This window comes from Belonocnema kinseyi, chromosome 3 (genome assembly GCF_010883055.1).
Source record: "Belonocnema kinseyi isolate 2016_QV_RU_SX_M_011 chromosome 3, B_treatae_v1, whole genome shotgun sequence".
NCBI classification, from domain to species: Eukaryota; Metazoa; Arthropoda; class Insecta; order Hymenoptera; family Cynipidae; genus Belonocnema; species Belonocnema kinseyi.
The window spans coordinates 33,082,538-33,095,803 of NC_046659.1; the positions used below are offsets into that span (position 1 = coordinate 33,082,538).

The window sequence follows — 13,266 nt, forward strand, 5'->3', positions numbered from 1 at the left end:
TTCAGAATCTTTAAAATACTATGAAATTGTTGCATCAAAAAATGAAATTTTTGGATTTTCCATTATTTTGTATTCTGTCAAAATTCGAATTTTTGGTTTTTCAAAGAAATTCAAAAAGCTGTTATAATAATGTTGTAAGGAATTTAGAAATCAAACCTTTTCTTCTCTTGCCTTTTTCACATCAACCGTTATTTGGCTTAAAAGGTTCGTTTTCGTTTGTTTTTTGAAAATTTGGGAATAATTTAACTCTGGTAATTTTTGGTTTTATGAAAAAAAGTCATCAGGATAAATTGTTCAACTTTTTGAATACTATTAACATCCGTACAGAAAAGTTTTGAATTTTAAAAAAGTGGTCTCAAAAATATTCAAAATGCGCTCACTTTTTGAATTGTATATCCAAAATAACTGGCCCACAAACCTGACCTTTAGTTTAGGACAGTAAAAGAGTGTACAAGAGGCCAATCTGATAAAAAGATTTTTTCAAAAGTTATCTTGCTCGCAGACAGCCAGGCATACATACTCGTACTATGACCTTGTCTTTTTAGAGCATTAGTTATTGGCCAGATTTTCAACCAATCAATAATTTTATAAACTCTCTTTAAATATTAGCTGAGCTCTGGCGAATAACTATTTAAAGTTTTAGGCTGCCAGGCTATTGGCTAATGCTAGGCCAATGATCAATGCTTCAAAATAATGGTGGTTAATAAATTGCCTGGAGGGCGCCAGATCGTTTATAAAATTCATAAACTTCCCTGAACGATTCAAAGGAATGTTTATGATATTAATTTACCTATTACTCAAGATTTAGTTTCATTTCTTTTAACTCCTGCTAGCCCAACTCAGAGAGGGTCGAGGTTAGGAAGAATTGAACAAGGAAGACAATCGACTCAACGGCGAACGTTAAATACATTTAAATAAAAAAAAATAAGACCAGTAATACGGGCCTCAATAAGGTTGAATTTATTAGATGGCTATGGATACCTCACAATTTATCTAAATAAGCCCGTAAAAGAAATCATGGTTATTTAATTAACAACCTTCCAACATTGTGATCCATGTTTGACCTTTAAAGTCATTTGAGGCTGCCACAATCTTGGAGTGTCGCACACTAGTGAGCTTTCCGCCGCACAAACCGAAATTCATACATCAGATTTATTTCTTAGTCGTAATCATGACCATCCAACATGGCGCCCCATTCTCGACAAGAAAGGTCAGTGAAGGTTGCCGCCATCTTGAACGATCGTATTAGCCTATACTGAACACTTAACGACAATTAACACTAAAACCATTTTAGTTAAAATTCTTGCCAAAATTTAATATTATCCAATCGCGTACCCCTAATTTACGGAATCTTGCAAAATCAACTGACAAACGACGACCTTAAAAGAAATCCTATAGGATTAGCTGAAATTGTTTACCTGCTAACTTAGAGCCGTTATTTTCCAAAATGGCGCTGACCTTCTCCGAACTTGGGAGTCATGTTGCCGTGCCCAACCAACCAACCAACCAACGCGCATTGACTCGACCATCACTCCGCACCTCGTGGCAACACATTAGAGAAAGGTAGATGAAAGGCGGAACATACCTCGACCAGATGACTGTTGCTTTTTTTTTATTTTATGCTTATAAAAATCAAAATATTTAGGCTACGCCTGGTTCAACTTATCAGTTCCTTTCCTCGGAGTTCCACTGTTAGGCTCAAATGTCGAGTTCAGGCTATATTGCTGGTTTTAATATCCGCCTTTCACGTAGGGATTCAGTATCAGGGTCGAACACAGAATGGCTATCAACGACGCCGAGTACAGATTTTTCACCTATGTCATAGAGTACGCACCTAGATTGACGACTATGCTACTCAACTAAACATGTGAAGACACACTTAAATTTGAGTGTTCTATAGTGAGTAGCCATTTCCCCTGGTCCCCCCTCACTCGCCTTAGAGTGTTCCACAGAGATCGCCATGTTGACTCGCTACTCCTCTCAGATGTGTCACATACGCGACGCATCACTCATTCTGGCGCACCTACTATGCGTAGTGTGCGCTTTAAGGTATCAGCTGCTAGTGTTTTGACAGTTCACACTAACAGCCGTTGTAGATTTCCTATGTCGCCGTGTTATCCTCTTGTCAAAGTGAAGTGAAGTGTTGTGTTTTAACGACTGGTCGTGAATCTTTGGCGCTGATTGTGTGGATAGTGTAGTGTGGTTGTCGAGCCCTTCGGCCCTCAGGGTGCCTGATAAAATAATACAAAAAAAAGTTCGAAGGCATTAATACGTGTCTCAACAGTGTCTGATGTTTCCCTCCAGTCTGGCGGCGGTTCGGATTGGCGGCGCTACAATTTTTAAGCCTCGAGAGGATTATTTCTGGCAACATGCTGTCACACTCGAGGCCCCTGTCATTTGACAGTAACTGTACCGTTTTACTTAATGACTAAAGTTTCCTCGAACTGAAAGACTGACTTAATTCGTCAATACTGAAAGTTCAAGCTCTTGTTAATTCTCTTTTGTTTAAGTACTAGATTGAGTTCGACCAATCCTAAATGACTATTTTACTCAAACACTCAGCTGTCATGCGGAACATAAATTTACGACCTTAAATCTTAATTCGAGCTACTCTCGACTCATTATACTAGAGGACAGGACTAGTAAATGGATATGAACGTGGACCAATCGATTAAGTGAACTTATACTGACATTTAATATCCGGGGTTAAGCCGCTCCGGTGGCTTACAAAAGATAGAAAAAAAACATCAGTAGTAGAGAACGACAAGAAAAAGAAAATGAAACATTGTAATAGTCATGATTTGTATTCGGGGGTTAACACTGCCCGAATAAAAAAAAAGGCCTATTGCGGGCGGAGCCTCGGGCAGTGGTTATATTTATGCTCCACCGATCCGCATTTGGCGCACGGCTTAGCAGCAGTCTCGTCCCAGTACGCGGGGGTGGGAATCCTTCTGGAAGTTGTGTCGTCCTTCAGCCTTCTCCACACCCTATCGAGCAATGGAAGCGTCGCCGGGGGAGACTTTACTTCCGGTGGCGCCACCGGTCCTTTGTCTGGACTGCCCTGGGTTCAGGTGGAGGCATTCACGCCCCTAGGAGAGGTTGCACCCCAACGCGCTGTTTCTCTCCCTGCCCGACTGCTTCAGTAGTTGCCTTACCACCAGGCCGGGAACTTGCCCCCGATCCCGAATCCGGTTCGGAACTTCGTTCCGAATCGGATTCCCGAGCGCAAACCTCTACGAGGTCAATCACGCCCCGCGCGTATAAATCATCTACAGGTGATGCGACTGCCGTCTTTAGTCTTGTACCCTTTTGCAAGGAATATCTGAAATTAAAATTTTCTTATTCTAACTAACCTAAAAGAAACCTAGTCTACTAACTAACTACCGAACTTCCTGACATTTAATTCTAACGTATCTTCATCTATTTGGGTTGTCGTATTATTAGGATGAGTAGGACGGATTCCGAAGTTTCTTGCGGCTCGGGCCGCGGTCGACTTCTGAATCCACCGGTCGTTTACGATTAGGCTCCGCAACCCAAAGCATTTCTTTCCCCGGGTCGTCCGGTGCTAACGATTCCCCTTCCCCATCCGAGTCATGAATTTCGAGAAGTTCCCTATCTGAGGCCGCTGCCTCCTCCGGCGTCAGTTCCTCATCCTCCGGTTGGTCTAGGTCCACGTATTTGAACAACTTAGAAACGTAGTATCTCCCCTTTAAACCCCTCTCTTTTGATGCTAGTTTATAAACTCCAGGTGAGGGCACCTTTTCCACTACATAAGGCCCCTCGAATGGTTTTACCAACTTGCTCGAGACATTCTGACTCTTTCTGGAGTAGAAATGTGCCGAATTCTTAACCAGATCGTCCACTTTAAATAAGACGTCCCTGCGACCCCTGTTATAATATTTTGATTGCCGCAAAAACGCTTGATCATGATGCTATGTTATTAAATCTCTTAGTTGGGTGAGTTTTGACATCCTAGTTTCCCAACCTTCAGCATCGGGTGGGGGCAACTCTGTCTCCCCCTCAAAGGTGCGTCTAAGCAGGTTCCTAGGCCTGGGTTTCCGCCCCATATTTAGAAATTCCGGGGTTTACCGTGTAGTACTGTGCACTGACGTGTTATACGCGAACATGAATTCTTTCAAGTGTATGTCCCATTCCTGGTGATCCTGCTCCACGAACGAGGCAACAGGATTCGCCTAGGCGTGGTATACCGGGCTGAACGATCGGTGGATATTATATTCCCTAGCCATTTCGTCTAATGTCTTGTTCGCGTATTCAGTGCCGCTATCCGAATGAAGCACTTCTGGCATGCCCCAACGACTGATAATTAGATCGTCAAAAGTATTTTTGATGTTGGCTGCATTCGCCTTTTTTAGAGGGGCTACTGCCATCCATTTAGTAAAAAGGTCCTGGTATACAACCAGATACTCATTACCCTTCTTACTTCTTGGGAATGGGCCCATTACGTCCATGGCCACTACAGCCCACGGCTCTTGAACTAGGCTCTATAGAAAGTCTTCTCAATCCCATATTCTTGGCCCCAAATGAACGCCTGATTTTTTTTAGTTGAACGTGTTAAAGGATCGCAAATCCTGGCATAGGTCTTAATGAAACGTCTATACCAAGATGTTGCTCCTATGAATCGACGGACTTGCCGCAATCTAGTCGGTCGAGGGTATTCCAATTTTGGCGTTAGTTTATCCTCGTCGACGTTGAGACCAGTCTGATTCACTGCAAAGCCCAGATATTGGACCTGCAGTTCACAAAAGTCGCATTTATCAGGTTTGAGAGTCAACCCACGTTCCTGAACCCGTTTGATGATTTTCTCTAACCAATAGAGATGTTCTTCGAATGTTTTAGTTAGGACTATTATGTTGTCCAAATACACGAACACGTGCGACCTCATTTCCGATATTAGAACCTTGTCCATTAATCTTTGGAACATCGCAGGTGCTCCCCAAGTCCGAATGGCGTCCGCCAATATTGGTAGAGACCCTTACCTGGTATTATAAAGGCAGTCTTTTCCTTGCTCTCATTAGTCAAGGGAATCTGATGATATGCCTTGTTTAGATCAAGCGTCGAAACATATCGAGCTCAGCTTAATTTGTCTAGGATCTCAGTCATGAAAGATAACGGATATGCATCTTTCTTACTGACTTCATTGACTTTTCTAAAGTCAGTGCACATCCGATATCCTCCATCTGATTTTCGAGCCATCACGACTGGACTCCACCATTCTCTTGATTTGGACTCGATGATATCATTATCCATGAGTTTCTGGGCTTTATTTAGTAGCGCCTCATGAACCTTTGGTGACATGCGATAGTTCCTTTGTCTATTTGGAGAACTTCCCTGAGTGTCGATCATATGCTCGACAAACTTGGATGCCAGTAATTTCTCCGGAGGCTTAAAAAGCACCCGTTTTAGAAATAAATTGACAAGCTTGCGACAAGCTGGCAACTCCTTTGCAATTCTCGAGCTTGGCTTTGTCCATTACCCCGAAAGAAAACTTTATGAGTGGCTGTTCAGTCATCAAGATTTCTCTATCTCTTACATGATTATAAGCCCAAACTCCTCCGCAAAATTCATGCTTAACACGCACAGGTCAGCCAGGTCTGGCATTATTCTAACGGTTACCTCCCGGGTTATACCCCCAAAACGGATAGGGATTGAAGCTACACGCTTTATCAATTTCTAACCCATTCGCTCCCTTGAAGGTGTTTGTTGTCCCTGTGTCCACCAATAAATGACAGGCTTTACCGCCTATTACGACGTCAATATAGGGTCGTGCGGCTTTACCTATATGTAAATTAGGGCTGAACGGTGCACCAGAATTATAAACACCCTTATCCAGATCGTTCACAATCTGAGATTCACTGATCTCAGATTCTACTGAGTCCTGGCTTTATTGAGTGGAGTCGCTATCGACTCTTAGCTTTGAATTTAATTGACACGAGTTGTACTCAACTCATAGATTTAAGTTTAATTGATGTGAGTTGTTTGCAACTCCTTAAGTCTCTATATTGAGGTAGTACAGCTCATCAGTGGCAGTGTCTAGGGGATCTCGCCCATATGACTGATTGTCTGAGCTGTATTGACATTGATAGGTGACATTGATAGGTGTTCGTCCAGCTTCCACTGATAATTAATATTGCCAAACTGGGCAAGAATGGTTGCTTTAAATTCTGGCCAGGTGGGCCATGCCGGGCTTTGAGCAAACTATTGAAAGGCTTGATTTGGGTAACACCCCCCTGTTGAAGCGATTGCACCACAAATAGGGGTGCTATTTGAAATTGGGGTGTTCGTAATACCTCCTTGATAAGTGGGCGTATTCGCGAAACCCAGAACTAATGGCCTGCAGGCCCAACTATACCCTGCGAATTGTTCCGGCCTAGTTCACGACACGCTTGAATCATCTGATGACACGGTGACTTGTGGTGGCTCCCCATTTATACGCGAGCAATTTATACGTTTGGATCCTAGTTGCGCTCAAATTACCAGCCCTGAAATTCTTAGTAGGGCTGGCTTCTATTGGGACATCATACCGAAGATTACCCTTGAAGTTCGGTGCCGCATAGCGCTGATTAGCCGCCTGAATGCGTGACTCACACGCGGATTCATGTTCACGCGACGACATTCGGTACCTATAACTAGAACTCATTTTATCCGTATTAGACCCAACCGTGATAAAAATCAGGGTGCTACTGCCGCTAACCGTCGTAGTGACAGTGCTTGATGTGAGATTTGCGATTCTCACTGTAGGGATATACTTTTCCGGAATTGATAAATTATATGGCAGATGGGGGTGATTGGTCACATTTTTAGCTGCTGTTCTATTTTTAGGATCATCAGTAGCTAGGGGTTCGTTGTTAGGGCTTGAGATGCCTGACCAAAAATCGGGCCTCATTACTAGACTACGAGTGGTTTTTTTAAACCGCTAGAAAAGTTACACTGCGTCCTCGACCGCACCCGCAGTGTCCCTTAATTGGGATAAAATTTTGACGGGAGTCAGTTTTGAAAATTTCTTTTTCTCTTTATTGTCTTCGCTAGACCAACGGATTCCTGACATTCCCGCCTCTCTCTGTAGGAGTCTGATGACCCGATTCTTTAAAATCGGGGCGGAGCCCTGCGAACTGTGCCCTCTTTTGTCCAACCATTCCCTTAATCCTGCCTCATCCATATCTGTAATGGATTAAGGTACTTCGAATTCCGAATTTTCCGACATTTTCTTTGAATATAATGGAAAATGCCTACCGCGTATTTTCCATTCGTATTTACTCAGGGTGTGTCAGAAAACACCTGCCGCAATTTTCTTTCACATAATTTATTGAGGAAAACCAAAATTTACCAAAAGTTTTATTCAATACTCTAGAATTAAATAATGAATTCGTCATACGACCCAAGCTGAAAATTCAATAATTGAGCGTGAGTCCCATGAGAGCAACGGCAAAACTTAATATTACTCTGCTAATTACTAAATTCTGACTGTTCAAACTTTTATCACGCTTGATTGAACAGTGAGATGAAACCCCAGCGATTACTCATCAAAATCGCTATGATTTCAGCTCCGTCACTTTTATTTTGAGACTCAACAGAATTCGATTCATGTCCATTGAGTGAATGGGATACCATTAATTTACATCCTACAAATTTGCAACTAATCAGAGCTCATGAGTCTAGTCAATCTTAAATCAACAAGACTTTATTCAGTCAGCCAATGTAATATGATTCCTTATTTAACCAGCTGACTACCAATGAATTTTTCATTTATTTAATTAATTAGACATTAGTTATTCAAATAATTTTTACTCAATTGAATGCATCCGACTCACTTAACTGATCTTCAATCATAAATTGGTTTATTTAATTAGTTCTCATTTTCCAAATTTATTTTAACTTGATTCCTTGCTCAAATCCTCAAGTCCAACGTTCACGAGCGATATTACAACCTTGGCTTATTAATAAATTTGGTTATTGGCCCCACATTGCGTTTGCCTCGACACTGCCATCAAAATTATTACCGAAATTGACTATTTTAACTAGCCCAACCAACGCGCACTGACTCGACCACCACTCCACACCTCGTGGCAACACATTAGAGAACGATAGATGAAAGGGGGAACATACCTCGACCAGATGACTGTTGCTTTTTTTTTATTTTATGCTTATAAAAATCAAAATATTTAGGCTACGCCTAGTTCAACTTATCAGTTCCTTTCCTCGGAGTTCCACTGTTAGACTCAAAAGTCGAGTTCAGGCTATATTGCCGGTTTTAATATTCGCCTTTCACGTAGTCATTCAGTATCAGGGTCGAACACAGAATGGCTATCAACGACGCCGAGTACAGATTTCTCGTCTATCCCATAGAGTACGCACCTAGATTGACGACTATGCTACGCAACTAAACGTGTGACGGCACACTTAAACTTGAGTGTTCCATAGTAAGTGGGAATTTCCCCTGCCCCCCCCCCCTCGCTCGCCTTAGAGTGTTCCACAGAGATCGCCATGTTGACTCGCTACTCCACTCACATGCGCCACATGCGCGACGCATCACTCAGTCCGGTGCACCTACTATACGTAGTGTGCGCTGTAAGTTATCAGCTGCTAGTGTTTTGACAGTTCACACTAACAGCCGGTGTAGATTTCCTATTTCGCCGTGTTATCCTTTTGTCAAAGTGAAGTGAAGTGTTGTGTTTCAACGATTCACGACCACCTGGTCGTGAATCTTTGGTTTTGATTGTCTGGATGGTGTAGTGTGGTTGTCGGGCCCTTCGGCCCTCAGAGTGCCTGATAACATAATACAAAAAAAGTTCGAAGGCATTAAGACGTGTCTCAACAGTGTCTGATGTTTCCCTCCAGTCTGGCGGCGGTTCGAATTGGCGGCGCTACAATTTTCAAGCCTCGAGGGGATTATTTCTGGCAACATGCCGTCACATTCGAGGCCCCTGTCATTCGACAGTTTGCTATGATTCTGTGCTCGTCAAGGTACTGATATTTATTTAATATTCTTTTTATTTTTAAAATTTTACTTAAACTTCCATCGAATAGGCGTGAACAGTTCATCAATTTGGGCGTGGCAAGAATTACCACGTCACAATACATACAGACAGACTTACAGACACATTCTCAAAAACCTATTTTTTGGATTCAGCGGGTCTCCTAACGTGGATATTTGACAAAAACTGGGCGGGGGGTTGTCATTGTACACAAATCTAATACCTTTTGTAATGAAAATATAAAATTAGTAAGAAAAACCTTTAATTTATTGCATTTCGGATTCTACGTTGAAGTTTCCTTGAGAAGTTCATGCAATCGTTTTTTGCAGCGTTAGAAAATTTGAAAAATGCAATACCTTTCCTTAAAATAGTCTAAAGGCGCCTTCAGAAGAAGTTATGACACTTTAAAAACATTTTTAATGCTGCGAAAAAAACTGTTCCAATTACTGCCTGACATTATAATGTCAAATTTAACGTAGAATCTATAAGGGTACGCTGTAGCGTATTCGGTCGGTTCATTCAGTCTGCCAGGGAACCTGTGCAAAAACCATTCATCTCGAAATTTACCGAAAAAATTTTGTGCTATTCAAAGGCATGAATAAGTGCCAGTTGAACAAATAGGGCGTAGTAGTTTACCTCACCTTAAAAAGTATGTCAGTACTGCAAAAAACGCCAATCGGGATCAATGTGTAACAGATTTAAAATTATTAGTGACTTAATTCATGACAAGCTCCTGCCCTAAAAACTGACTTTCTTAGAATTGGGAGCCTTTTAAGTGTAAACCGTTTTTCAAAGAAATTTACAAAAATAATTCTTTAACGCCATTTCTGTATGGCAACCTGTATACGCTTATGCATAACATCATACAAACATGTATCAAGCCAGAAATATTAGGTAAACACAGCGTTTCGATTCTGGACTTGCAAAGCAAAAATAATCTTTTTTCACCGCAAAATTTCAAGATCGGGTATGCTATGCAGGATCTTCTCAATTGATTGAAGGATGTTACAAGTCTCAAGAAATTGAAATTCGAAGACCAGTGTCGTGAGTGCTACCAAGCTATCGCTCTAAATCAGCATGAAAGATCGCCACTTAAATAATATCTGGTGAAAGATCATTCCGTCTTAAGTCTATCGTTATGAGTAAACTTGTAGAAAATAAGCAAGTTTCGGGTTGTGTGGCTCCTTTGAACAAACGTCAATGCGCTTAGATCATTTATGTATGAAAATAATTAATTCTTATGGTCCAGAGAACTGTCTAAACTTGTTCAACAGTCGTCTATAGCACAGCGTATCATTATTAACACGATAATTAACATAGGAGGTATAAAAAACTTTACGGTATCCCAACGTCCCGTTCAGTACGCACAAAGTTCCCATTCGAAACAAAATAAAGCTTGTATTCAACAAAAAAAGATGAGGAATACAAGGACAAGGCTCGCTGAGCGAACAAATTATCTACAGCCAGTATCATAGAGCTGTAACAGAAGAAAGCGAAAAACATGGTCGCAGCCTTAAAAGAATCCGTTTGCATTGATGAAGAACTACTAAAATAAAAATCCAGGGCGCTGATTATAAAACTGATTCGCTTACACCAAATATTCTTCACCAAAAAATGATTAGATATAAGGAACCTGTGATTTTGTATTACATAGTCTTATGTTCTGTAAGATAAATATATAATAGTTATTCATGGCCTTATCTTTTTTCGGTTTCTATTAAACAACGTAGACCTTGGTTTTTAAAAACAACCTAGAAGTGTCTTTGAAATGTTCTGAAAATGTTCTTGAAATGTCCTTAAATGTCCTTGAATTGCGTACGAAGCTTTTGCTGGACACTAGGACTGGATTTCATATACAGAGCAACATTAATTTGCTTTTTTTTATACGGGATAACCGCAACTTGATTCATCATACGGACTTACCAGAACTTGATTCCATATTGCATGGAGCAGTCGATACAATGTAATTTATTGTGTTTTATTGTTGCAATAATTTTTCAACAAGGAAGCATATTAAATGTAAGGTTCTGACATACATCACTATAATTTCAAATCAAAAACACGTTAGAAAGGTCACTAACAATTAAATTTGTTAATTTTCAGAAACCAGTGTACTACAGTTTTTTGGAGACGATTTTTTGCGGCTGCTGTTAGTCCGATACGTGTTCTGCGATGTGGTGCTCCACCTACACCGTTCGTTTCGAGGTAGGCAGCAAAGGCCACGCTGTCACCCACCTTTGCCGGAAGCAGAAGTCCTCGAGCATCCAACTCTGCATAACCTTATCTTAGATTTGGCTGGTTGCTTGAATGCGCGCGATAACTTTCCCGACATCAACGATTTAGCCTGACCCAGGCATCTTCCTGGTCCGGCCCCGGACACGAAATCCGTCTTAACTTCGTACAACCATGATAACAATTACGATCACTGCAATTACAATTACAATTACAATAATAAAATCGAGACATTGAGACCTTATTAAAACACATCTGGCAGTTACGTGTGGTCTGTCTGTATATATACGTACACATACGCAAACACACCCTCTGCAGACTCCGTTACCTCTCCATCGCCTTTACGAGCTGCTTTCTCATATACTTCGCTGTTCTTATACATGAGTCATGTGTCAAATTAAATCCTATTTGGACAGATGGATCAGCACGATAATATTTTAATAATACTCGCAGAGCATATAGTCATTCACGATCTAATTACGATCATGTCAATGATTAATCACCTGTTAATATTAAAATGTTGCGAAGATTTTTTTAAAAATTAATTTCTCATTCTATTTTCTTTTTATAACCCTTATACAAAAGGAATTTTGTGAGATATCCCATTTAAGCCTCAGGAAACCTAATGACATCCTAGAGATATCTATGAGACATTTACAAGATGTTCCACAAAGCCAAAAATTTCTATATCCCAGGGACATTCACAGGATATCCTGAAATTTTTTTGGGAATTTCTTTTCAGTTGGACCGCTCCACTCAATTTCTTTTGAAGGAACAATTTTATACGCTGTTTATTCGAATGGTTATGGGCCTTGTTAATCGTCGAGAAATTTCAATTGAAAAACTGAGGTCAAGCGAAAAAGACATATTAAAAGCAAAATAATTGCATTTTTCCTCGAATAATCTAAAAAAGAAGGTTCAACATATTTACATTTTTCCACAAAAGAGTGCGTTTCACTCAATTCGAAAAACTAACTAAGATGTGGAATTAACGTATTTTCTTTCTTTTTCATGTCTCACATTTCCGTACACATTATAATTATTTTGATAAAAGAATTATTCCATACACTTTAGGATTGAAAAACTCGATGGTTTGGTTAATAGAAATGTCATTAATTGGAAAAATAACCTCTGATCGTTTATAGCAACAAAGAAAGGATTTTCCTAATGAAAAACAATGATATCTGGTTTGACTTTTTTTTGCAATTTGAAAAAAATTTCACATTTAACCGCGAAATTTAAAACATTGTTTATTTTTATCGTTATTATATTATCATATCATTATATATGTATGAATAATATATCATTAGTTATCATACTTTATACATGCACCTGCTCACGCATATGTGCAAGTAAGTATGAACTTATCGATACGTACACAGAAAAATGCTGGTGTTAAATTTGTTGCAGCTCAAAATTCCATTGGTCTCCCAATGAGCATTTGAGAGAATTTTCAGTCTCAAATTAATTTTTCTGACTGTAGTTGGACATCTGGCCACCTAGGGGATTGTATCATTTGAAGACTGAATTTTGGCTTATGCCGAGAGTCGTGGAGTCCTGAACCGCGCTGTCAGTCACATGAACACCTGTCAAAGCAACTATTGGTTTGCGATATAAGACAAAATAATTGTTAATTAGGAGACTAATTAAAATAATAATAACCTCATTTTCAACTTCCCTTCATTTAATAGTGCGTACTAGTCACTGAGAATGAAATTATAACTTCCTAATGCAACTTCAGAATGTTAGGTTAGTCATGGCCATCGACATTTAAACTAAGTGTGTGTGTGTGTGTGTGTGTATGTATATTCGGTACTGATTCCTCTAGAATCAAACCGAAGGGCCTATGACAAAGCCACCGAACGCGTCCTCGGGTTACGGATAGAGGGTCCCTGTAACAAAGGTTTCTGCTGAATATGGTTATAAAAATAAATAGGCTGTCGCGGACAATTGTCCAGGGGTGGTCCCGAAGGAATTAACCCCCAAGCGGAGGTGTGAAAACCGTGCCGAAAGCTGAATGGCGCCTGGGTGAGGTGTCTAG

The 13,266-nt window shown here is 40.4% G+C and overlaps 1 protein-coding gene across 1 annotated transcript in view; it reads left to right on the top strand.

The window, feature by feature from the left end:
* LOC117168918 (protein SCAI) overlaps nucleotides 1-11,943 on the top strand; it is a 184,271-nt gene extending 172,328 nt beyond the window's left edge. Inside the window, exon 4 of the mRNA XM_033354875.1 lies at nucleotides 11,097-11,943. Coding sequence (XP_033210766.1) covers nucleotides 11,097-11,341 — 245 coding nt within the window. The 3' untranslated portion in view covers nucleotides 11,342-11,943. The remainder of the gene's footprint in view (nucleotides 1-11,096) is intronic.
* Nucleotides 11,944-13,266: the final 1,323 nt, after the last annotated feature.